Source organism: Coregonus clupeaformis, unplaced genomic scaffold (genome assembly GCF_020615455.1).
Source record: "Coregonus clupeaformis isolate EN_2021a unplaced genomic scaffold, ASM2061545v1 scaf0115, whole genome shotgun sequence".
NCBI classification, from domain to species: Eukaryota; Metazoa; Chordata; class Actinopteri; order Salmoniformes; family Salmonidae; genus Coregonus; species Coregonus clupeaformis.
The window spans coordinates 311,214-337,097 of NW_025533570.1; the positions used below are offsets into that span (position 1 = coordinate 311,214).

At 44.6% G+C, this 25,884-nt stretch overlaps 2 protein-coding genes across 2 annotated transcripts; both read right to left on the bottom strand.

Moving 5' to 3' along the window:
• Positions 1-1,963: 1,963 nt before the first annotated feature.
• On the bottom strand, positions 1,964-20,520 carry LOC121543312 (solute carrier family 45 member 4-like). The gene is made up of 8 exons (XM_041853104.2): positions 20,140-20,520; positions 13,891-14,516; positions 10,197-10,385; positions 9,671-9,850; positions 7,920-9,085; positions 5,855-5,954; positions 5,333-5,544; positions 1,964-4,311 (listed from the first exon to the last, which is right to left on the bottom strand). Exons 2-8 carry the CDS (start codon positions 14,114-14,116, stop codon positions 3,925-3,927), a joined length of 2,460 nt encoding a protein of 819 aa, XP_041709038.1. The 5' UTR covers positions 14,117-14,516; positions 20,140-20,520; the 3' UTR covers positions 1,964-3,924.
• Positions 20,521-23,031: 2,511 nt separating this feature from the next.
• On the bottom strand, positions 23,032-24,518 carry LOC121543313 (G-protein coupled receptor 20-like). Its single transcript, XM_041853105.1, has one exon. The coding sequence runs from the start codon at positions 24,193-24,195 to the stop codon at positions 23,101-23,103; it is 1,095 nt and encodes a 364-aa protein (XP_041709039.1). The 5' UTR covers positions 24,196-24,518; the 3' UTR covers positions 23,032-23,100.
• Between the last annotated feature and the right edge of the window lie 1,366 nt (positions 24,519-25,884).

Here is a 25,884-nt window from a genome sequence, read left to right on the forward strand (position 1 = left end):
ACGTCATGGCTCCCGAGTGGTGCAGCGTTCTAAGGCACTGCATCTCAGTGCTAGAGGCCTCACTACAGACCCTGGTTCGATTCCAGGCTGTATCACAATCCGGCCGTGATTGTAAATAATAATTTGTTCTTAACTGACTTGCATAGTTAAAAAATAGGATTTACAGGAACAATTAGGGGTAAGTGCCTTGCTCAAGGGCACATCGACAGATTTTTCACCTAGTCGGCTCGGGGATTAGAACCATCGACCTTTCGGTTACTGGCACAACGCTCTTAACCACTAAGCTACCTGCCGCCCCAAGACAACTTTATTGGCCAAGAAGCATGTGATCAAATTCCATGTTGCTTGTCAATCACACACAGGTAGCTACTGTGCATACATCACCGCCAAAGCATATGAGTGTTTTCGTGAAAATGAATAGGCTTAACTTCTATCAGAACGTAGCTACATAAAAAAAAAAAGTCTAAACATAAAGTTAGTCTTTAACTGATTTATTTCAAATGCAAAGCAATGATCTTCACCAACCTGTTGGTCCATCAGTAATCAAAGATCAAGGGCCAAAGTCACTGACATTCGTCTGATTGAATTTGTAGCCACAGAAAGCGACAGTCAAAACACCTCTGTAAACACTGCAGTTGAATGGCTCTTCCAAGGAAATGCTGTTATCTGTCTTACTACGATTGACAGTGTGCTGCTTCCTGCTTTCAGAAAGGATACAAAATCATGTGCACTGAGGAAACAGTTTGGAAAAAGGCAGTCGCTCCTACTTTTGTAAGGAATTCAAAACCTTATGCATTCTAATTTGCTGTCGTAGAAGTTAAGACACTGCGTTGCCTACTTAACAAAACGTCTGTATTAAATTATGTCAGAAGACTCATTCGGTTTCTCAATCGACTTTGTTGTTATAATGCCATCTAGTGAGCAATTTGTAACATTGTAACAATTCAACAATGCAACAACATTCAATGTAAGTTGAGTGTTACCAAAGTTGCAATAATAGTATAAAGATTCTGCTTTTTCAAAGGCAACCACTGCTGGTTATTTTAAATCAATTTGCACACGTTTGGGGAGGGACAGCATTTTGATATTTAAAGGTGCATTCATTACCTATCCTCCATTTGTACATAAATACCTTGTTAATTAACAGTGTTAGGGTCAGCAGGTTAGTTGTTAACAGGGTTAGAAGGTTAGTTAACAGGGTTAGCAGGTTAGTTGTTAACAGGGTTAGAAGGTTAGTTAACAGGGTTAGCAGGTGAGTTATCAGGGTTAGGGTTAGCAGGTTAGTTGTTAACAGGGTAAAACACATCTGTACAGTTCAACAGCAGAAGGGAATATAACATTTCCACTTTGACAAAATCATTGCTCGACTTTGAAACCAAAATGTTGAGATAATTTATATTATAAAGATTGATACTTGAGTGTGACCAATTTGATTCCCAAACTATTCACAACCAGTTAGACATTTATATTTTCCCCATTACAACCAAACCTCTCAATTTACAGCTGTTGACAAGTAAAATGTACCAAAAAGACACAATGTTTCTTTTCCACTTTCTAGAGCCAGATGTTCCTGCTGGCTGTGATGATGGATCATCTTCATTAGTGAACCCCGTAGCAAAACGCTTTGCAACGGGACACTTTTCTTATTGGATAATTTCAGGTAGGTCTGTCCCCCGTTTCCACCCTTTTACTTCCATTTGATTCCTAGTGAATACGACCCTGGCTACCTACCACCCCACGTAGATGGAACAACTCCTCAACCCAATACTCTGGGCCTAGGAATACCTTCTAGGCTCACACAGCTCGTTAGATGTACATGCCCTGTAGGACTCTAGTCAAAAGTAGTGCACTACATAGGGAATAGGGTGACATTTGGGACACATACCGTTAATCTCTATATAGATTTCTCAACAGATTTGCGTTAATGTTCTGCCAGATAAATAATGACACACACTGTCACGTCTTAAAGTTCTTAAAGTTTATTGTGCAGCTTTTGCAGTTGTTAAACATAACAGCTTTTATTGTATGTTACCCTGTGGAGCAGATGGTTCAGAACAACAGAGGGACACTTACTGCAGCACAGTATAGGGTTTCTTCAATGCTGGATGGGCCCAAAGGCATCTTATGGTCATAGACCATTTTTAAGTACTAGTTGTAGTATGAAATCTAGTATCCTTCCATGCAGCATACTATAATGGATTATTACAAAATTATCCCTTTTAAAACATTAATGCGTTAGCATGTAAGCATCATCACTTCAGCATTTTATTATCTTAAGGCTGAAAATGTTTATCCAACTCTGTAATATAAACAGTAGGCTATAGGCCACTCAACCCAGTCAATGGCAAATATGAGCTACAAAAAGTTATGTCCTGAATGGTTCTTTGGACCTTTGGTGAAACCTGGACATCATATTGTCTGATGCAGCATTTCTGTGCTGTATACTACCCCTGAGTGTTTTCATGATATACATGTCAATAGACAGTAGAAATACAGTTAGTGGAGGGTGTTTATAATAGGGAATGTAACTGAATGACCCTGAACTGGATCCTCTGTGGGCTGCAGCATCTTTAGTGAGGTCACAGTAAGAGAGAGACCTATATTGTTCTGAACTGGATCCTCTGTGGCTGCAGCATCTTTAGTGAGGTCACAGTAAGATAGAGACCTATATTGTTCTGAACTGGATCCTCTGTGGCTGCAGCATCTTTAGTGAGGTCACAGTAAGAGAGAGACTCCTATAGCATTCTGTCTGTGGGGAAACTACGTTTCGGTCATTCCAACCATTTTGTACAATCACAAAATAAAATCAACAAAACATGTTTTCAACGTAGAAATGCAGTGAAAATATTCACATGTGCAGTCTAAACAACCATCTACAGAAATAGTCCAAGTCACATTTAAGACAAAAAGAGAGTCCAGCATTAGATCCTGTGTATGACTAAAAAAAGAGTCCAACATTAGATCCTGTGTATGACTAAAAAAAGAGTCCAGCATTAGATCCTATGTGTATGACTAAAAAAGAGAGTCCAGCATTAGATCCTATGTGTATGACTAAAAAAAGAGTCCAACATTAGATCCTGTGTATGACTAAAAAAAGAGTCCAGCATTAGATCCTGTGTATGACTAAAAAAAAGAGTCCAGCATTAGATCCTATGTGTATGACTAAAAAAAGAGTCCAGCATTAGATCCTATGTGTATGAATAAAAAAAAGAGAGTCCAGCATTAGATTCTATGTGTATGACTAAAAAAAGAGAGTCCAGCATTAGATTCTATGTGTATGACTAAAAAAAGAGAGTCCAGCATTAGATCCTATGTGTATGAGTAAAAAAGAGAGTCCAGCATTAGATCCTATGTGTATGAGTAAAAAAGAGAGTCCAGCATTAGATCCTATGTGTATGAGTAAAAAAGAGAGTCCAGCATTAGATCCTATGTGTATGAGTAAAAAAGAGAGTCCAGCATTAGATCCTATGTGTATGACTAAAAAGAGAGTCCAGCATTAGATCCTATGTGTATGAGGTGGATAGTCTGATATTGCCTCCTGCAGGTCTTTCAAACAGTGAATGAGACCCAAATGGCACCCTATTCCCTGTTTAGTGCACTACATTTGACCAGAGCCTTATGGACCCAGGTCAAAAGTAGTGCTATTTGGGATGCAACCAGTGAAACCACAAACTCTAGAACCCCATGAGGAGGAGAAAAACACAAGGCCTCTGTACAACAGCCATATGTCAAGAATTGCACAACAATGTGTTCAATGGAACAGTCCATCCCACTGCCACTTGTGCGACTAGTGAGTGTTAAGGTTTGTTCACAGTCTTTCTCCACTAGATATCTGTGCAGACGAAAGAAACGAGACAGAGAGGAAGCCACTTTATGACTATTGAGATGCCACCAGTATTTTGTCCGTGCCCCTCTTCTTCTTCGTTAAATAGTGGACTCGTGGTTTGCTGTGCTGCTGCTGCCCTTGGGCGTCGTTTTGAGCAGGACTACTGGCTCTTGCATACTGCTACCGCTGGGGCCTGGTTCTGGGGCCACCAGGGCCTGAGCCCCTTCCTCTCCATAACCCTCCTGGTCCTGCGTGGTGGTGGGAGTAGAGGAGGCTGGGTAGATGACCAGGAAGGTGGAGGTGAGGAAGCCAAGGAAGGAGCCTCCAGAGGCCATCATTGGGATGACCCGCACGCTGTCCACCGCGTCCACAACCGCGCTCAGCGCAGACGCAACCAGGATCTGGGCAATGTACACCTGGCACGACAGTATGGCACAGTCGATGCCGAAGCCTCGTCGCGAGTTCCCCGGACTGTGGTGGATGTACTGGGGGAAAGATAGGAGGCAAAAAGCTGTTACCTTTTTTACTAATCTCTCACGTCAGATACAGTACATGATAGACTATTACCTAGTAGGAAACTCAATTATCATCAGATTGGCCTATAATGTGCAACATCATATCCATATAAAGTAGTTTTTATTAAGAATTTGACCAGTTTGAAAGTGTACCGACATCCTTGTTCTCATGGTACTGGCCTAGCAGAATGTACTAACTAGGTCTGTTAAGATCTATAGTGAACCATAGTCATCTACACTGAGTGTACAAAACATTATGAACAGCTGCTCTTTCTATGACAGACTGACCAGGTGAAAGCTATGAGCTTATTGATGTCACCTGTTAAATCCACTTCAATCAGTGTAGATGAAGGGGAGGAGACAGGTTAAAGGAGGATTTTTAAGCCTTGAGACAATTGAGATGGATTGTGTATGTGTGACATTCAGAGGGTGAATGGGCAAGATAAAATATTTAAGTGCCTTTGAACAGGGTATGGTAGTAGGTGCCAGGCGCACCGGTTTGTGTCAAGAACTGCAACGCTGCTGGGTTTTTCAAGCTCAACAGTTTCCATGCCCCGACAAAATGAGGCTGTTCTGAGGTGTTCCTAATGTTTGGTATACTCAGTGTATAGTCTCATTTAACCCTACAAGACATGTGGACATGTAGTTCTATGTTAACATTTAATAAAAAGGACGTGAGACAGAAATCACGTAACGACTCTGCTACACTACAGCCATCGGACGTTTGGCATTGCCTTCAGCCATTAGCCATTGAAGGAATGTATCAAGAATGGTCCACCACCCAAAGGACATCCAGACAATTTGACAACTGTGGGAAACATTGGAGCCAGCATCCCTGAGGAATACTTGATACCTTGCGGAGTCCATGCTCTGACAAATTGAGGCTGTTCTGAGGGCAAAAGGGGGGGTGCAACTCAATATTAGGAAGGCGTTCCTAATGTTTTGTACACTCAGTGTATAGTGATCTATAGTGAACCATAGTGATCCTCACCTGCTTGTTCTCGTGGTACTGGCCCAGCAGAGCGTAGGGGCAGTAGGAGATACTCATGGAGATGATGCCCATGGTACTGATCATCACCATGGCAACGTAGACGTTAGGGAAGATCGCCATGACTGCGGTTCCCAGGGAGAAGCCCAGAGTACCCAGGATGTAGATTACCTTAATGCTCAGGTCGTAGTTGTCCAGGTACTTCTGGAGCACAGCTGTCAACAAATACAACATACGCAACATTATTAAGTTGGCACAAATGAGTTGCATTAAGTAGCATGTACTTTGTACTTCCTACTCACTTTACTGCTTGTGAGTCAAGTCCTCACTCTTTGGTATACATACTATGCTGTCCATACTGTACATGTGGCTGTCCATACTGTACATGTGGCTGTCCATACTGTACATGTGGCTGTCCATACTGTACATGTGGCTGTCCATACTGTACATGTGGCTGTCCATACTGTACATGTGGCTGTCCATACTGTGTATTTCCTGTGTATTTCTCTAAAGAGTAGGACCTACCTGAGCAGACTGCAGCGGTAGCAGCATAGACAACCAGTCCCCAGCAGCCCATCTGAACCCCTTTATGGTAGTTCTGCAGTTCAGTGGAGTTAGCAGGAGCCTAGATGGAGGAAATAGGACATACAGAAGTCCACAAACTGACAAAGACATTTGCGGCGCAAAATTCTGCATATTCTCAGAATTGTAATGTTGTACCGTTAAAAACAATACATTGGCATTTAAAAGAACTTGAGCCTTTGTCAGTAGGGTTCCCTGTCCTGCAGAGGGGAGACAGAGAATACAAAAGAAGAGAAGTAGTAATAGAAAAGGAAGGAAAACAGGAACAGTAGATTATTGGGTAGAAGAAAGATGGACAAATAAAGGAAGAGTTTGCTCATTCTCTTACTGAAATGAACTATAAACTACAGTGGGGAAAAAAAGTATTTAGTCAGCCACCAATTGTGCAAGTTCTCCCACTTAAAAAGATGAGAGAGGCCTGTAATTTTCATCATACGTACACGTCAACTATGACAGACAAATTGAGGAAAAGAAATCCAGAAAATCACATTGTAGGATTTTTTATGAATTTATTTGCAAATTATGGTGGAAAATAAGTATTTGGTCACCTACAAACAAGCAAGATTTCTGGCTCTCACAGACCTGTAACTTCTTCTTTAAGAGGCTCCTCTGTCCTCCACTCGTTACTTGCATTAATGGCACCTGTTTGAACTTGTTATCAGTATAAAAAACACCTGTCCACAACCTCAAACAGTCACACTCCAAACTCCACTATGGCCAAGACCAAAGAGCTGTCAAAGGACACCAGAAACAAAATTGTAGACCTGCACCAGGCTGGGAAGACTGAATCTGCAATAGGTAAGCAGCTTGGTTTGAAGAAATCAACTGTGGGAGCAATTATTAGGAAATGGAAGACATACAAGACCACTGATAATCTCCCTCGATCTGGGGCTCCACGCAAGATCTCACCCCGTGGGGGTCAAAATGATCACAAGAACGGTGAGCAAAAATCCCAGAACCACACGGGGGGACCTAGTGAATGACCTGCAGAGAGCTGGGACCAAAGTAACAAAGCCTACCATCAGTAACACACTACGCCGCCAGGGACTCAAATCCTGCAGTGCCAGACGTGTCCCCCCTGCTTAAGCCAGAACATGTCCAGGCCCGTCTGAAGTTTGCTAGAGTGCATTTGGATGATCCAGAAGAGGATTGGGAGAATGTCATATGGTCAGATGAAACCAAAATAGAACTTTTTGGTAAAAACTCAACTCGTCGTGTTTGGAGGACAAAGAATGCTGAGTTGCATCCAAAGAACACCATACCTACTGTGAAGCATGGGGGTGGAAACATCATGCTTTGGGGCTGTTTTTCTGCAAAGGGACCAGGACGACTGATCCGTGTAAAGGAAAGAATGAATGGGGCCATGTATCGTGAGATTTTGAGTGAAAACCTCCTTCCATCAGCAAGGGCATTGAAGATGAAAACGTGGCTGGGTCTTTCAGCATGACAATGATCCCAAACACACCGCCCGGGCAACGAAGGAGTGGCTTCGTAAGAAGCATTTCAAGGTCCTGGAGTGGCCTAGCCAGTCTCCAGATCTCAACCCCATAGAAAATCTTTGGAGGGAGTTGAAAGTCCGTGTTGCCCAGCGACAGCCCCAAAACATCACTGCTCTAGAGGAGATCTGCATGGAGGAATGGGCCAAAATACCAGCAACAGTGTGTGAAAACCTTGTGAAGACTTACAGAAAACGTTTGACCTGTGTCATTGCCAACAAAGGGTATATAACAAAGTATTGAGAAACTTTTGTTATTGACCAAATACTTATTTTCCACCATAATTTGCAAATAAATTCATAAAAAATCCTACAATGTAATTTTCTGGATGTTTTTTTCTCATTTTGTCTGTCATAGTTGACGTGTACCTATGATGAAAATTACAGGCCTCTCTCATCTTTTTAAGTGGGAGAACTTGCACAATTGGTGGCTGACTAAATACTTTTTTTCCCCACTGTATAATGAACTACAATAAACAATGAACTACAATGGAGGACTGGACCGGTTCTTACTGTGGGTTTTCCAGCATAGATGACCTGTCCCATGAAGTCTGTGTAGAAGACTGCCTCAGCGATGATAGAGAACCAGGTGAGGAGATGACAGACGCAGAGCCTCTGCAGCTGGGGGGGCATCTTCAGCATGGACAGCCACAGCAGCTTGACCGTGGTACCCCCCTCGGCCCTGTCGTCGCTCTCAGAGTCACCGCTGGACAGCGTGCTGCTGCTCTGCTGGAGCTCCCTCCTCTCCTGCCGCCTCTGCATGTGCTCGAAGATGTCGTTCATGCTCTGCGAGGCCTTGATGCGGAGGTTGGTGCCGGCCGGATTGCCCATGGTGTTTCTGCGGTGGCGGTAGCGTGCTGAACCCACGCGGCCATAGTAAGAGAATGTAAATGAGGGCTGGCGGTAGAAAGTGTGGGGGAAGCGGCGTGAGCCGGCGGTGGTGCTGGTGTTGGACGGCCTCATGCCTGGCATACGGCCCTGGCTGTTGGCACCGCGGGCCGTGTGGTTGGAGGGGACTGCCGTGGCCCCGTTGAGGCCCTTGGCTCCCTGGTTGGCCTGGTTGTCAAGCAACATGTACTCCCTGCTGTAGTAGGGGGAGGGGTCCTGAAGGAAGAGGGGCAGCTGGCTGTCTGCCTGGACCTGGGGCTGGGGACCTTCCTGGTCCTGGATGCCCGAACCGCTGTAGTGTGTCTGAGGGGTGCCTGGGTAGAAGTCCTGGGGGTGGTCCTGGGGGTAGTCCTGGAAGATGGAGGGCTCGATGTCGGCCAGGAAATGACCGTCCTGGTCCAGGTCGGAGTCCAGCTCAATGGTGGCGTCAGGCATGGCCAGCACCGAGTCACTCTTACTCCTCACCCTGTCCACGTTGATGAAGACCTCTCTCGTTGACTGGGCGTCCTCCTCTCCTATAATGTCCAGCTGGGGTATACTACGAGGCCCTGCCAAGCCCCCCTTCAGTTTTCCTGAAGAGGACAGGCTGTCGGAGTCTCCCTCTCCCGGAGTGTCATCACGAGCCTCAAAACTCTCCTCCTTGATACTGAACATGTGTAGAATCACAGATATGGTGAAGATGACGGCAGCAAACACAAACAGGATCTGCTCCTGGGACTTGAAGGCCGTGCCCAGGATGGTGCTGGTCCAGTCCAGGCCACCCAGCATGTAGCCGACCGCTCCTCCCAGCCCTGCCAAAAACACAATGTCAAAACAATGTTATAGCTAGCGACATTATGAGTTTCTCGGTGCTCGAAATGCCGATGATAAATGAGTTTCATTATGTGTTTTTGTTTATTTCCCCTCAGGGAATCATCACGGGAGCAATCGTGACCAATAAAGGTAAAGATTGTATTTGTTTAGAGGGAGCACCATGTGTCCTCACATTCCAAACATGTCGCCACCGATCATACACACCAGCTTCAACAACATGACATTAAAATGCAAAGAACTCAAAAGTCACACGAGACATGACTTTGATAGCTCTCTTAATGTAACATTGTGCAAGAAGAACCGTTATAGCGTAACTGTGGATTTGGCATTCACCACCCCCAGTTACATAGTGATTCTATAAAGTGTCTTAGTGGTCTCTCCTCCCGCCCTCTCCCTGCCTCCTCCTCAAAACATCAGACGAAAGCGGAGAAAGAGAACAGCATATGAGGAGAGAAAATGTGCTTGTAGGGTCCTTAAATCCTCTTCTCACTTCCCTCCGAACACAAAGAATCACGGACAGACTATTGGGAAGCAGCCAATACAACTACGGCAGCATAGTGTACCTGCAGAGAAGGCATGTATGTTGAGGGCCATGTCCTGCTCCTCTGTGTCGGCTACATCCAACAGGTAGGCTCTGATAGGCCCCTCTGAGGCGTCTGCACTGAAGTCCAGTAGCACCACACCCAACACCGTCAGCACTATCCCAACGGGCTGACTGTTGGGAACGTCCCCGAGGGCTAATCCTAGAGCATACAGAACAATACCAATAATAATGCATTTATTTATATAGCATAGTGCTTTCATTACAACGAATCATCATCTTTACAATACAGAAGAAAATATCATTTGTAGCCGATATACAAATTTTTTTCTTATGAGCATCTAAGGGAGGTTCACATTTATAATATATGATGATTAAATAGTGCCTACGTCCCACATTGCACCCTATTCCCTTTATAGTGCACTACTTTTGACCACAGGGCTCTATGGCTCTGGTCAAAAGTAGTGCACTTGATAAGGAATAGGGTGCCATTTGGGACTCAGACAGTATCTCCCTCAAAACTAAGTACCAATGGATACTACGCTCACCTATGAGGGACCCATTGAGGAAGAGAGAGACTCCCAGTAACACCCCCACACAGAGTGCCAGGATGAAGGGTCTCCTGCGGCCCCATTTCAGGGTGCAGCGGTCGCTGGCTGAACCAATGAGAGGGGTGAGGATCAGGCCCAGGATGGGGCTCAGGAACCATGTCAGGCTGTAGTACTGCTCTGGAAGACCTTGGAGGATAAAAAAACAACAACAAAAAACTTCAGTCAATATGCTTAAGGCTTTGGCCACAGAGAGACTGATCACGGATTAAATCGTATTAGCATTCATCAATGAATTGTTTTTGTCTGTCAGAAGTTCAGCTATTACAAAATATTTTGCCTGCAGCCTAAAGGGCGTTCTTCATAGTAACACTACAGGCTAGAAACACAGAACCACAGCAATCAGAGCTTTTAATCAACAATGACGAATGCTGAATCACAGTCTAGCCATTCCATAGTCACTAGCAGGTTTGGTGAGGAAATGCATTTCAAATCGGGGCGTGTCAGGTGAGGTGAAGTGAAAGGAGGTTTGTGGGTAGCTGGAATCATCTCAACGTAATGTGTTGTTCACCATCACTCTCCACTCTGACGTACTGTAGACCGTGGCTCAGAACTAGGCTGTTTTACTGAGCAGTATAGTGAAGGCTATGCTACCGATGCTCTACTTCAGTAGGCCTACACATTAAACAACAATCATTGTACATCTCCCACTAGAATGTGTGAGAATGTGTGTTAGAGAATTGTCACTAAAAAGGAAAAACAAGAGGACCTGTTTCTACAAGCCGGTTGTTCATTAACCTAGATAGAGTCCTCACGCAAGAGAACTTGCTGGAAGTATGGAAACAAACTGACAATCTTTATCGCTGCAAGACTTCCCCCTGTAGGAACGCTACAGTGAAATAGGCCTTGCAGAGCTATGGCAACAACAGAACAGAGATCGTGCAACTGGAAACACAATAAATGGCAGCTTTCTATCCTCTTTCAAATGCTAGGTAGAGTGCACGTTTTAATTTGATCAGGAAAGGCTAAATGCGTAGCTTGTTGCGTTTATGGAGTGGAATGCACTGAATGTGACCTAGTTTGTTTCTCAGTCTGAGCAGTAAAATGGCTATTGAAATGTCACTGGCTTCTGGACAGACTTTTATAACTCTCTCAGAACATCAACAACATATGAGAAGCTGGCATCAAGTCAGATGTTCTCACCAACATGTCTGTGAGATTGTCCTTCTCATAAATACCAAGGAAAAGTAGTTCAACGTAGGCTACACGTCAGGGGCCCGTAATGAATGACTGGGACTAGGTTATACTCAAGGGAATAGTGGGAAATGTCACCAAGACTTAACCTTTTACACTCATGGGAATTTGCCTATATGGATAGGGCTAAATTGAAATGTTTCCTACAGAACAAAATATGAAAAGCATATGCATAATCTTGGTAGCAATTGAAAGGGAAGAGTTTAGAGATAATGGGACAATTACTAGACCAAAGGAGAGTACACAACAAGACTGAATCCAACCGTTACACACTGTTGATTTTACATTTACGCCACTTTTCGCCATATTTGTTGATAACGAAATCTGAAAATACTCTGGATACATTCAGTAACATGCTCCTGCAGGTTCATGCTCTACAACATCCGTAGAGTACGACCCTACCTCACACAGGAAGCAGCGCAGGTCCTAATCCAGGCACTTGTCCTCTTCCGTCTGGACTACCGCAACTCGCTGTTGGCTGGGCTACCCGCTTGTGCCATCAAACCCCTGCAACTTATCCAAAACGCTGCAGCCCGCCTGGTTTTCAACCTTCCCAAGTTCTCTCATGTCACCCCGCTCCTCCGCACACTCCACTGGCTTCCAGTTGAAGCTCGCATCCACTACAAGACCATGGTACTTACCTATGGAGCAGCAAGAAGAACTGCCCCTCCCTACCTTCAGGCTATGCTCAAACCCTACACCCCAACCCGAGCACTCCGTTCTGCCACATCAGGTCTCTTGGCCCTCCCAGCCCTACAGGAGGGCAGCTCCCGCTCAGCCCAGTCAAAGCTCTTCTCTGTCCTGGCACCCCAATGGTGGAACCAGCTTCCCCCTGAAGCTAGGACAGCAGAGTCCCTGCCCATCTTCCGAAAACATCTGAAACCCTACCTCTTCAAACAGTATCTTAAATAATCCTCCCCCCCTTCTAGCTCTGACTCTACTGACAGCTACGTTATTGAGGAAAACATTTATTTCTATGCCTGTAGTATGTGGTTGTCCCATCTAACACTGTTTGGCTTGCTTGTATGACATCAAAGTGGTATTTAGTATAATCCTCAACGTCTCATCTTTCAAAATACAGAGTCATCTTAATTTACAGCATTTCCCTCACTCAGACAACAAAGAATTTGCAAAAGTTGACCAATTAGCAGTAGGTATAGGTGCTCAAGTCCAGAACAGCTCATGGGTCAAAACCCATACAGAGCTGTGAAGCGCAGAGCCAGAGCTCTGACGTCATGTATAGCATGTTACTGTACAGCCACTGAGCTCTGACGTCATGTATAGCATGTTACTGTACAGCCACTGAGCTCTGACGTCATGTATAGCATGTTACTGTACAGCCACTGAGCTCTGACGTCATGTATAGCATGTTACTGTACAGCCACTGAGCTCTGACGTCATGTATAGCATGTTACTGTACAGCCACTGAGCTCTGACGTCATGTATAGCATGTTACTGTACAGCCACTGAGCTCTGACGTCATGTATAGCATGTTACTGTACAGCCACTGAGCTCTGACGTCATGTATAGCATGTTACTGTACAGCCACTGAGCTCTGACGTCATGTATAGCATGTTACTGTACAGCCACTGAGCTCTGACGTCATGTTTGGCATGTTACTGTACAGCCACTGAGCTCTGACGTCATGTATAGCATGTTACTGTACAGCCACTGAGCTCTGACGTCATGTATAGCATGTTACTGTACAGCCACTGCGTTCCAATTTAGGCGCTTATTAGTGCCCAAATCTGCCATTTTCAACCAGTATACGGGTACGAGTGTAAAGGGTTACAAAAACAAACTTTTACCAGTATTTCAAAACATTATTATGTGCACTCACATGTTTACTTCTATTATGATAATCCTGAATGATCTGATTTAGATAAGCCTATGTTATCCAATACTAGTTCATTTGTAGCTAACCCTTTGCTGTGTGAAAATGTCTTCCTACAATGTTCATCATACATTGAAAGAAATGTGGAGCTGTTCCATGCTGTGTAGATAAAGATAGCCTAGAGACCTATTATCCATGTATCCTAAACTGTACATAGACATTACATCATAGGGACGGAGTTTGGCAAATCCCATTACTACAAAATTCTTCCCGGCGGGAAAACAGGCTGCCAAATGTGCAGACACACATTCTTGCCCTACCTACCAAACTTTGTAGAAGCCATTGTTATTTTCTGCATTGGTGGCAAACCTAGTAATGGCCCCTGTCGGTTATACTGCCTGTGCATAGTGTGCAGATAGTTAACATAGCCCCACATAACTCCCAGCCCTTATGATGGAGTAAACCTAACAGAGACTGGGTCGGGACCAATATTTGGTAACCAATTGGCAAACAATTATCCAAAAGTGTGAAATACATATATGAAATGCCTTAGTTGTAACTCGACCACAAAAAATTGATCAACAAACACCCTCCATTGGTACCCACCTATTTGCAGTAAGACTGGTGTGACCAGGGCTGTCTCCATGGCGTAGCAGAACTCTCGTCCGAACATGACAGCTCCATGCATGACCCACTTGCGCAGGGGGATACGCCCCCCCCCTGCACCCTCAACCAGAGACCCATCAGGACTCTCCTCGTCCCGCTTCTTCACTGGCATCTCCACCACATCCTGACCTGGCAAAATGTCCAAGTCAGCCTTCTGGGGGACCATGGTCGCATGGAGATAGAAGGTATCACTGTTCCCCTAAGGCCTTAATGTAGTTTATGGTGCTGTCCGATCTGAGGCAACTGTAGTTTCCCCTTTATGTTCAATCAGAGGACGTCTTTCTAAACAGCAACAGGAAAAATCCTGTTTTTCTTTAGTTCTTTCGAGGTACTTTTGACAGCAATTCATAAGGCTGCGTGGCAAAACGCGGCTTTGTAAGAGATTCGTTCTCTTCACTCCTGGCTGCTGTACTGAATACAAATCCATATTAAGTGCCATTCAGATACAGCCCATTTCATGATGTCTGTAGAGGGGAGGCTGAGGAGGTTGAGTGGGTGGGGGAGATGGGGGCCGGCGGTGGTGGACAACGTTCCTCTGTAGAGCCCCATGGGAGTGACTCATTAATCTGTAGAGGGGACACAGACAGACAGATACAGACAGTGTCAGACAGACAGCAAGAGCATGTTAAATGTGCAACCAGAGGAAAACCAGAGAGAAAAAAACTCTAGACCACCTTTACTCCACACACAGAGACGCGTACAAAGCTCTCCCTCGTGACCATAATTCTATCCTCCTGATTCCTGCTTATAAGCAAAAACTAAAGCAGGACGCACCAGTGACTCAGTTAATAAGGAAGTGGTCAGATAATGCAGTTGCTAACCTACTGGACTGTTTTGCTAGATTCAGACTGGAATATGTTCCGGAATTCTTCCGATGGCATTGAGTACACCACATCAGTCACTGGCTTCATCAATAAGTGTATCGATGACGTCGTCCCCACAGTGACCGTACGTACATACCTCAACCAGAAGCCATGGATTATAGGCAACATTCGCACTGAGCTAAAGGGTAGAGCTGCCGCTTTCAAGGAGCGGGACTCCAACCCGGACGCGTATAAGAAATCCCACTATGCCCTCCGACGAACCATCAAACAGGCAAAGAGTCAATACAGGACTAAGATTGAATCATACTACACCGGCTCCGACGCTCGTCGGATGTGGCAGGGCTTGCAAACTATTACAGACTACAAAGGGAAGCACAGCCGCGAGCTGCCCAGTGACATGAGCCTACCAGACGAGCTAAAATCACTTCAATGCTCGCTTCGAGGCAAGCAACACTGAAGCATGCATGAGAGCATCAGCTGTTCCGGATGACTATGTGATCACGCTCTCCGTAGCAGATGTGAGTAAGGCTTTTAAGCCAGTCAACATTCACAAGTCCGCAGGGCCAGACGGATTACCAGGACGTGTACTCCAAGCATGCGCTGACCAACTGGCAAGTGTCTTCACTGACATTTTCAACATGTCCCTGACTGAGTCTGTAATACCAACACGTTTCAAGCAGACCACCATAGTCCCTGTGCCCAAGAACACTAAGATAACCTGCCTAAATGACTACCGACCCCCGTAGCACTTACATCTGTAGCCATGAAGTGCTTTGAAAGGCTGGTCATGACTCACAACACCATTATCCCAGAAACCCTAGACCCACTCCAATTTGCATACCGCCTCAACAGATCCACAGATGATGCAATCTCTATTGCACTCCACACTGCCCTTTTCCACCTGGACAAGAGGAACACTTACGTGAGAATGCTATTCATTGACTACAGCTCAGCGTTCAACACCATAGTGCCCTCAAAGCTCATCACTAAGCTAAGGACCCTGGGACTAAACACCTCCCTCTGCAACTGGATCCTGGACTTCCTGGCGGGCCACCCCCAGGTGGTAAGGCTAGGTAACAGCACGTCTGCTACGCTGATCCTCAACACAAGGGCTCCTCAGGGGTGCGTGCTCAGTCCCCTCCTGTACTCCCTGTTCACCCATGACTGCATGGCCAGGCACGACTCCAACACCATCATTAAGTTTGCCGACGACACAACAGTGGTAGGCCTGATCACTGACAATGATGAGACAGCCTATATGGAGGAGGTCAGAGACCTGGCCGTGTGGTGCCAGGATAACAACCTCTCCCTCAACGTGACCAAGACAAAGGAGATGATTGTGGACTACAGGAAAAAAAGAGGACTGAGCACGCCCCCATTCTCATTGACGGGGCTGTAGTGGAACAGGTTGAGAGCTTCAAGTTCTTTGGTGTCCACATCACCAACAAACTATAATGGTCCAAATACACCAAGACAGTCGTGAAGAGGGCACAACAAAGCCTATACAACCTCAGGAGACTGAAAAGATTTGGCATGGGTCCTCAGATCCTAAAAAAGTTATACAGCTGCACCATTGAGAGCATCCTGACTGGTTGCATCACCGCCTGGTATGGCAACTGCTCAGCCTCCAACTGCAAGGCACTACAGAGGGTAGTGCGTACGGCCCAGTACATCACTGGGGCCAAGCTTCCTGCCATCCAGGACCTTGATACCAGGCGGTGTCAGAGGAAGGCCCTAAATATTGTCAAAGACTCCAGCCACCCTAACCATAGACTGTTCTCTCTGCTACCGCACGGCAAGCGGTACCGGAGCACCAAGTCTAGGTCCAAAAGGCTTCTTAACAGCTTCTACCCCCAAGCCATAAAACTCCTGAACAGCTAATCATGGCTACCCAGACTATTTGCATTGTCCCCCCCACCCCACCCCACCCCACCCCCTCTTTTACACTGCTGCTACTCTGTTTATTATCTATGCATAGTCACTTTAACTCTACCCACATGTACATATTACCTCAATTACCTCGACTAACCGGTGCCCCCGCACATTGACTCTGTACCGGTACCCCCTGTATATAGCCTCCCTGTTATTTTATTTTACTGCTGCTCTTTAATAATTTTTTACTTAACACTTATTTTTCTTAAAACTTCATTGTTGGTTAAGGGCTTGTAGGTAAGCATTTCACTGTAAGGTCTACACCTGTTGTATTCGGCGCATGTGGCAAATAACATTTGATTTGATTAGTATGTTAACCCAGACATAACCCATAGTCAATAACGCCTTTATAACCAATACACATCTTAGTGTTACGGACTCTGGAAAGGCCGATTTAGGCTAGTATTATGGCAAATTGACAGTTTACACCTATTTTATATTTTGAGTGGTCAGCAGTACAAATACAATAATGGCATTAGTAGCTAGTTGGGTCAAGTTTAATGATGCACGTTCAGCTGGGATGTTGCCAAATAGATAAGCAGAGCTGCTGCTGTAATCAGCCCTATTACTATAAAATTACACCTGCAATTAGGCTACTGTACTGTGTCAACCCATTCAGCTGTAGGAGAAAGTTCCTCAGATTGGATGAAGGAAACTCCATCCACGCAATCATGAAACACAAAAACTCAGTTAGTGCGTGAACTTGGGTGAACTAGCGGTCCTGTAGGAGTTCCAGAAGCTGTGAGATGAGAGAATAGTGTAGGCCTAGAAAGATAGATGTCCATTATGTGCTTCTAGTCACTGACCTTGCTTTGAGGGTAGATGAGGTAGCTAGCAACAACCCAAACAGGTGGCCTACTGCTCTAAGAGAGATTGAACTACATTTTTTATAAATTTAAAAAAGACGGCTGGGATTTCCAATAAGGTCTTACAGTAATCCCTGTTCTGGAGAAAAGTACCACACAAGAAGTAGCCCCAAACTTCTTAAACTATGTTTTCTGAAGATCCTCATATGGAAAGTTACCTTGAAGTACCCACCCCCCAATGCTCCACCCAGTCTAGCTAGCTAGCTACAATATTCTCATGAGAAGAATAGTTGAGCGGTCGGAAATCCTGCTCATCGCTCATGGGGTGGTGCTTGCGTACCACTCCACGTCCATTCCAACCGCTCTGCTAAAATCCGCTCCTCTCTCACAGAAAAAAAACTGCAGCTCCAAATTCGCTCCATTCATTAAAATCCCAATTTAACCAACAGCCATCCATTTTTGTGACTACCTGGACCTACCGTTTGGTTTTGAAGTATTGAAACCAAACCATATGATTTGAATGAAAAGTATTATAATAAACATGAAAAAAAATAGAAAAGAAGCGCTCATCATTTCAAATAGGGTACATGTAATATTAAACAGCATATACAGTGCATTCGGAAAGTATTCAGACCCCTTCCCTTTTTCCACTTTGTTACGTTACAGCCTTATTCTAAAATTGATTAAATTAAAAAATTTCCTCATCAATCTACACACAATACCCCATAATGACAAAGCGAAAACAGGTTTAAAGAAATGTTTGCAAATGTATTAAAAACAGAAATACCTTATTTACATAAGTATTCAGACCCTTTGCTATGAGACTCGAAATTGAGCTCAGGTGCATCCTATTACCTCCATAACTTGCTACATTTGCACACACTGTATATATATTTTCTGTTGTATTTCTGACTTTGTTTTTTTTTTACCCCATATGTAACTCTGTGTTGTTTTTATTGCACTACTTTGCTTTATCTTGGCCAGGTCGCAGTTGTAAATGAGAACCTGTTCTCAACTGGCTTACCTGGTTAAATAAAGGTGAAATAAAAAAAATAAAAAAATTCCATTAATCATCCTTGAGATGTTTCTACAACTTGATTGGAGTCCACCTGTGGTAAATTCAATTGATTGGACATGATTTGGAAAGGCACACACCTGTCTATATAAGGTCACACAGTTGACAGTGCATGTCAGAGCAAAAACCAAGCCATGAGGTTTAAGGAATTGTCCATAGAGCTCCGAGACAGGATTGTGTCGAGGTACAGATCTGGGGAAGGATATCAAAAAAATGTCTCCAGCCTTTGGGAATCTCGCTCCGCAAATTGGGCATGCTCCGCTCCTCTCTCCGCTCACATACTGACTCCGGTACATTTTATTTTATTTAACCTTTATTTAAGTAGGCAAGTCAGTTAAGAACAAATTCTTATTTACAATGACGGCCTACACCGGCCAAACCCGGACGACGCTGGGCCAATTGTGCGCTTCCCTATGGGACTCCCAATCACGGCCGGTTGTGATACAGCCTGGAATCGAACCAGGGGGTCTGTAGTGACGCCTAAAGCACTGAGATGCAGTGCCTTAGACCGCTGCGCCACATAGGTGGGGGGCAGGGGCACTCCAATACAGTAGGTGGCGATAATGCAACATAACGTTGGATGCCAACCACTGATAAACCCCAGAGAAGAAGAAGAGGCAGGGGCAACAACGGTAGCTAAATATAGCTAGTACACACCGGGCACTGTTTTCCTGAAGTTCCTTTGCAGGCGGGAGCAAAGGACACTCTGTGCTAGCTAGCTAACTAGCACACTTGCTAGCATAAGGTGTCGCGCCCCCCGCCCCCGCCTACCGGAGTAGCTAGCGATAGGTGGTGGCGACACCGGTAGGCAAAAAACTCATAATACTTTTATTTACATTTTGACCCACATTCGAAAGTGTCACCCAAGCATGAAGATGTCCTGTTTGAGGAGGGGGCGTTCATGCAGGAACCAATGGGATGCTCGAGGGGGGCGTTCCTATAGATGCAGTAATGCCCACATGCAGGAACGCCCCCTTATTGCGGGCTGCAGTTGCACATTATTGGTTGGGACCATTATTTTATACCTCAATGGTTCGGACACGTTTAAGACAGGACTGGTCAGGATGCTGACTGGCTGGTTCTTTATCTCAGAAGTAAGAAATAAGTATTTATCATCATCAACAACAACTTGCTAAATTTGCGAACAGCTAACGTTACAGTAGCTAGCCAAGTTAGCAGGCTAGCTCTTTAGGAGCTCTTTTGCAATTCCTCAGTCTGTAACGTTAGCTAGCTAACTATGTTCTGGCATGCGCTACCGATATATCATGGGTATCATTAGCCCCATATCTAACGTCAAAGCCCGCTATATTATAGACCATCTCCGCTATTAACGTTGGTGTGTATATTGTATAAGCTGTCTGGAACGCTAATGATACACCTGACAACTAACAGGTGTATTCACATGCTTAGACGGTAGCTAACTAGCTAGTTAACGTTAGCTTAGAAGCTAGCTACAGTATTTTAGCTAGCTATGGTGAATCTAAACCGTAGATAACCTGCTGACTTGTGATGGGCTACCGACTGCTGTCATAAAAATACACATCGAACATACCTGATCCCATTTTCCAATGTAAATAAGTATTCAAGTTCCTTTCTTAGTCGCCCGTGTGCCTGAGTAGCCTCAGCTTGCTAGTTTTTTTCGACACGCTGCTGCCCAGTCCAATGCCAAATGCATTGCCCAATCTCATTAATTGCCACCGTAAAAAAGCAGTACCTACTGACATCACTAAAATCGATGACCAACTGCTCTAATTCTATCGAATGGGAGGCAAGCTTGGATGCTATTCAACAAATGTACACAACATTCAGTAGCATTTTTTTGTCCAATGGACAACCAGTCCTATGATAATTGTAACAAACATAATAATAATTGAGTGGATTAATATAGCGCTTTTCTACGGGAACTCAAAACGCTCTACATAGTAAAGGGGAAACTCACCTCATCCACACGGCGACCATTTTTGTGCCAGAATGCTCACCACACATCAGGTGGAGAGGTGAGTGATATATGCCAATTAGGAATGAGGGGGATGATTAGGTGGCCATGATGGAATGGGACCAGGTTGGGAATTTAGCCATGACACCGGGGTTAACACCCCTACTCTTACAATAAGTGCCATGGGATTTTTTATGACCACAGAGAGTCCCAGACAAAACAAGGCACCCTACACAGGGCAATGTCCCCTTCACTGCCCTGGGGCATTGGGATTGCCTTAGACCAGAGGGAAGAGCGCCCCCTACTGGCCCTGTAACAGTAATGAAAACTAAATGAAACAAAGTTTTAGCTATAAAATCAATAATGTTTTGTATGTTTTATTCTATATGTTTTTGGACAATTGGTTTGGTAATATTTGCCAGTAATATAAGCTTTGCATAAAACCAGTTTCGGAGAAGGCTGAAGAGATATATGTCTTGTGACAACAATGTCACATGAATCTACAGAAGCTGTTTATTATATATTTATATTTGTTTCCAATGCAATGCAGTAGAATATTACTCGTCTATTTTGTCAGTGGTCCATAATATCTAGGATAAAAGTAAACAAATACTCCTCAAATGATAATTGTACAGTAGAAATAAATAATACAGGAGCAACTGGTATAACAGTTGCAATAAACAGATTATAGGTCGTATGCAGTGTCAATGCCCTCCATCGTGACTGGTGTAGGCCAACACAGGAAGAATAAAGTTTCACATCTGAAAATGTCTTCAAGTACTTAAATCTCCAAGCCAGCAATAGGCTACAATATACAGTATGCAGGAAAGCATTTTCTCAAATGGGAGAATAGCCTACTGTAGTATGTCCATTGCACTCCAGAGTCTCACAGTTAGGCAATATACAGTGGGGGGAAAAAGTATTTAGTCAGCCACCAATTGTGCAGGTTCTCCCACTTAAAAAGATGAGAGAGGCCTGTAATTTTCATCATAGGTACACGTCAACTATGACAGACAAATTGAGATTTTTTTTCTCCAGAAAATCACATTGTAGGATTTTTAATGAATTTATTTGCAAATTATGGTGGAAAATAAGTATTTGGTCACCTACAAACAAGCAAGATTTCTGGCACTCACAGACCTGTAACTTCTTCTTTAAGAGGCTCCTCTGTCCTCCACTCGTTACCTGTATTAATGGCACCTGTTTGAACTTGTTATCAGTATAAAAGACACCTGTCCACAACCTCAAACAGTCACACTCCAAACTCCACTATGGCCAAGACCAAAGAGCTGTCAAAGGACACCAGAAACAAAATTGTAGACCTGCACCAGGCTGGGAAGACTGAATCTGCAATAGGTAAGCAGCTTGGTTTGAAGAAATCAACTGTGGGAGCAATTATTAGGAAATGGAAGACATACAAGACCACTGATAATCTCCCTCGATCTGGGGCTCCACGCAAGATCTCACCCCGTGGGGTCAAAATGATCACAAGAACGGTGAGCAAAAATCCCAGAACCACACAGGGGGACCTAGTGAATGACCTGCAGAGAGCTGGGACCAAAGTAACAAAGCCTACCATCAGTAACACACTACGCCGCCAGGGACTAAAATCCTGCAGTGCAAGACGTGTCCCCCTGCTTAAGCCAGTACATGTCCAGGCCCGTCTGAAGTTTGCTAGAGTGCATTTGGATGATCCAGAAGAGGATTGGGAGAATGTCATATGGTCAGATGAAACCAAAATATAACTTTTTGGTAAAAACTCAACTCGTCGTGTTTGGAGGACAAAGAATGCTGAGTTGCATCCAAAGAACACCATACCTACTGTGAAGCATGGGGGGTGGAAACATCATGCTTTGGGGCTGTTTTTCTGCAAAGGGACCAGGACGACTGATCCGTGTAAAGGAAAGAATGAATGGGGCCATGTATCGTGAGATTTTGAGTGAAAACCTCCTTCCATCAGCAAGGGCATTGAAGATGAAACGTGGCTGGGTCTTTCAGCATGACAATGATCCCAAACACACCGCCCGGGCAACAAAGGAGTGGCTTCGTAAGAAGCATTTCAAGGTCCTGGAGTGGCCTAGCCAGTCTCCAGATCTCAACCCCATAGAAAATCTTTGGAGGGAGTTGAAAGTCAGTGTTGCCCAGCGACAGCCCCAAAACATCACTGCTCTAGAGGAGATCTGCATGGAGGAATGGACCAAAATACCAGCAACAGTGTGTGAAAACCTTGTGAAGACTTACAGAAAACGTTTGACCTGTGTCATTGCCAACAAAGGGTATATAACAAAGTATTGAGAAACTTTTGTTATTGACCAAATACTTATTTTCCACCATAATTTGCTAATAAATTCATAAAAAATCCTACAATGTGATTTTCTGGATTTTTTTTTCTCATTTTGTCTGTCATAGTTGACATGTACCTATGATGAAAATTACAGGCCTCTCTCATCTTTTTAAGTGGGAGAACTTGCACAATTGGTGGCTGACTAAATACTTTTTTCCCCCACTGTAAATCCATCTCTCTCTGAACACTGAACATCCCATTCCTCTCTCAGTCTTCCCATCCCTTTCTCAGTCTCACACTATGTGGTTCCCTTGCTGGGGAGAGGAGGAGGACAGGACGTTCATCATCACACTGTGAGCGATAGCCGTGACAGTCCCCGAGCCCTTGGAGCTATTCTGCATGCTGATGATGTTCCCGCTGGTCTGCTCCAGCTCCGCCTCCGCCTTGCGGAAGAAACTCCTCATGGTGGACTGGAAGTTGTTGGTGACGAAGCAGTAGACGATGGGGTCCATGCAGCTGTTCAGGCTGCTGAGGGTGACGGTGACGTGGTAGACAATGACATGGTGGGGCATGTCGGGGTAGAAGTACACCATTACCTGCCTGACGTGGAACGGGGTGAAGCAGATGGTGAAGATGACCAGGACAGTAGTGAGGAGCTGCACGGCTCGCACGCGCCGCTCTCTGCTCTGCTGCATCAGACTGGAGTTGGACAGGGCACACATGATGCGCACGGTGAACACCACGATGACGACCAAGGGGAGGAAGAACTCGAAGATGGTCAGGGCGAAGAGCTTGGAGACGCAGCAGCCCGCGTGTCGGAACGCCGTGGTGAGGAAGGAGTAGGTGACCACGATAGCGAAGAGCCAGATGAAAGTGCACACCCCCTTTGCCACGTTAGGGTTCCTCCACTTCCTAGAGGCCTCAGCCTGTACTATGGCCAGGTATCTGTCCACGCATATACTGGTGAGGAAGAGGATGCTGCAGTACATGTTGACAAAGTAGCTGAATATATGCACGTAGGAGCAGTTGAGGCACTTTCCCCCACTGTAGTAGAGGATGATACGTGTGGGCAGGGAGAGGTTCACCAGTAGGTCTGTGACAGCCAGATTGATGGTGTAGATGACTGAGGTGGTCTTGGGCTTGGTGCGGAAGCAGAACACGTACAGGGCCAGGGTGTTGAGGACCATTCCCATCATGAAGATGAGTGTGTTGACCACCACCAGGCAGATCCACAGGCCGTAGAAGTCGTTGTAGAGACCCTCGTCTAAATGGGCCAGGCGGTGCATGTACGGCTCTATGCTCACAGTGGTGTTGCCGGTGGAGATCGCCATGGGCATCACAGTTGATGTAGAGTTATCCAGTGACATCACAGTATAGGTAGGCTCCATGGTTCTGTGGTTGGCCCCGCGGTCTGAAAAACAAACAAAAACAAAATGGATTTTAGTGGGTTCATTTTGCAGATCAACACAACTAGCCTACACCTATTTACCATGGGATTTTTAGTTGAGGAATTCTGAACCATACTGAATATTCTGCAAAACATGATTGGAAATCTAAATATAATACAACATCATAATAATGTTGTAATAGTGTTTCAATGGTGTGATATTCTCTAAAGACTGAAGACATCTACAAAACATTAATGAACAAATATCAACCCCCTGCTGACACAATTAGCTTCCAAGCATTGTTGTTGTATTTCTTTATGACGTGATCCAAATAAATATTGTAACTTGATACTGGATGGGAAAAGTCTGTCGGACATTATACAGCCAATCCCATTGGATCATGTGGACGTCAGTGTGTATGCAGTCCAGGTCTACGTCCCAAATTGCACCCTATTCCCTATATAGTGCAGTAGTGCCATTTGAGACACAACCCAGATAAAGTAACCATGTATGTTTGTGTGTAAATATCAGGGAGGGAGATCTTTCCTGAGGATCTGGAGTCTCATGAGAACAGGCATCCTCTGTTACCACACTTATTCACCTTTGACCTGGGTCCTGGACTCTAGCCACCAATGTCACTACTTCTCCACCATCCACTCCCATTGTGGTACGGTCACGGTGTTTGTTTCTGTTGGCATCAACCCCATTAACGAGCCAATTACAAGGGCATCTGAGCTATTCCATTCATGTCAAGAGTTTATTTACCAACTAGAAATCCATTCGTTTTCTCAGACATGGGAATCAGAGACGGGTGTAATTTATTTTTATATTTATCAGTGAAGATGGGCTTTTAGACTGAAAAATAAGAAAACGTAGGCTACATAATATACACTAGCAATAGGAACAGGACTGACATAGGAAATTCAGCTTTAGCCTGTATGTGAATGACAAATTATTCATATTATTCAGTTCTCCGGCAAAGTTAACTTCTTCAAAGATAATCAGCACAGAGAGCAATAGAGAGTAAAACAGATGCTATGATTTCAAGACGTCAGACATAATTATTGTGGGGCTTTTGGTATTTGCAGTGTCATCATAGTATCTTATTATGCATTTCAGCCCTCCTTTATTTTGAGATTGGGACCTTATGAAAGCAACCAACACAGTTATCTGTTAACTTCCTATAAAGGGATATCATACAATACACATTACTTTTTAACTTTTAAACAAACCCACCTATTTCTACATCTGACTACAAGGTCAAAACTAAACCAAATCAATGGAAATATAAATTAGTGTCACTGTATACAAGACAATACGTTGTAGACAATCCCCTGTCTTAAATACATGTTGTGAAGAGCTGCTTAGTCTCACTTTGAATAACACCAAGTAGATCGAAGTGTGTTTGGAATGGTCGGACACAACACACAAACACACAGATAGATGGTCTCATATCCTCAATCCCCTTCCCACAGCATGCGATTAACCATATTAGGGCAGAGAGGAGGAGAGGGACCAGCAGAGCAGGGAGATCGTGGGGAAGTCAACTGAGTGGAAAGGAACAGAAACAGCTCTCTGCCTTTTCCCCTCAGAACAGCCTCAATTCTTCGGGGCATGGACTCTACAAGGTGTCGAAAGCGTTCCACAGTGATGCTGGCTCATGTTGACTCCAATACTTCCCACAGTTGT

Excerpts from the sequence above, each read along its gene's own strand:
- LOC121543312 (XM_041853104.2), bottom strand. The coding sequence starts at position 14,116 with ATGGTCCCCCAGAAGGCTGACTTGGACATTTTGCCAGGTCAGGATGTG. Across the intron at positions 10,386-13,890 it reads ACCAGTCTTACTGCAAATAG|GTCTTCCAGAGCAGTACTAC; the intron begins GTGGGTACCAAT and ends TTATCCTCCAAG. Across the intron at positions 5,545-5,854 it reads TACCGCTGCAGTCTGCTCAG|CTGTGCTCCAGAAGTACCTG; the intron begins GTAGGTCCTACT and ends ATTTGTTGACAG.
- LOC121543313 (XM_041853105.1), bottom strand. The coding sequence starts at position 24,195 with ATGGAGCCTACCTATACTGTGATGTCACTGGATAACTCTACATCAACT.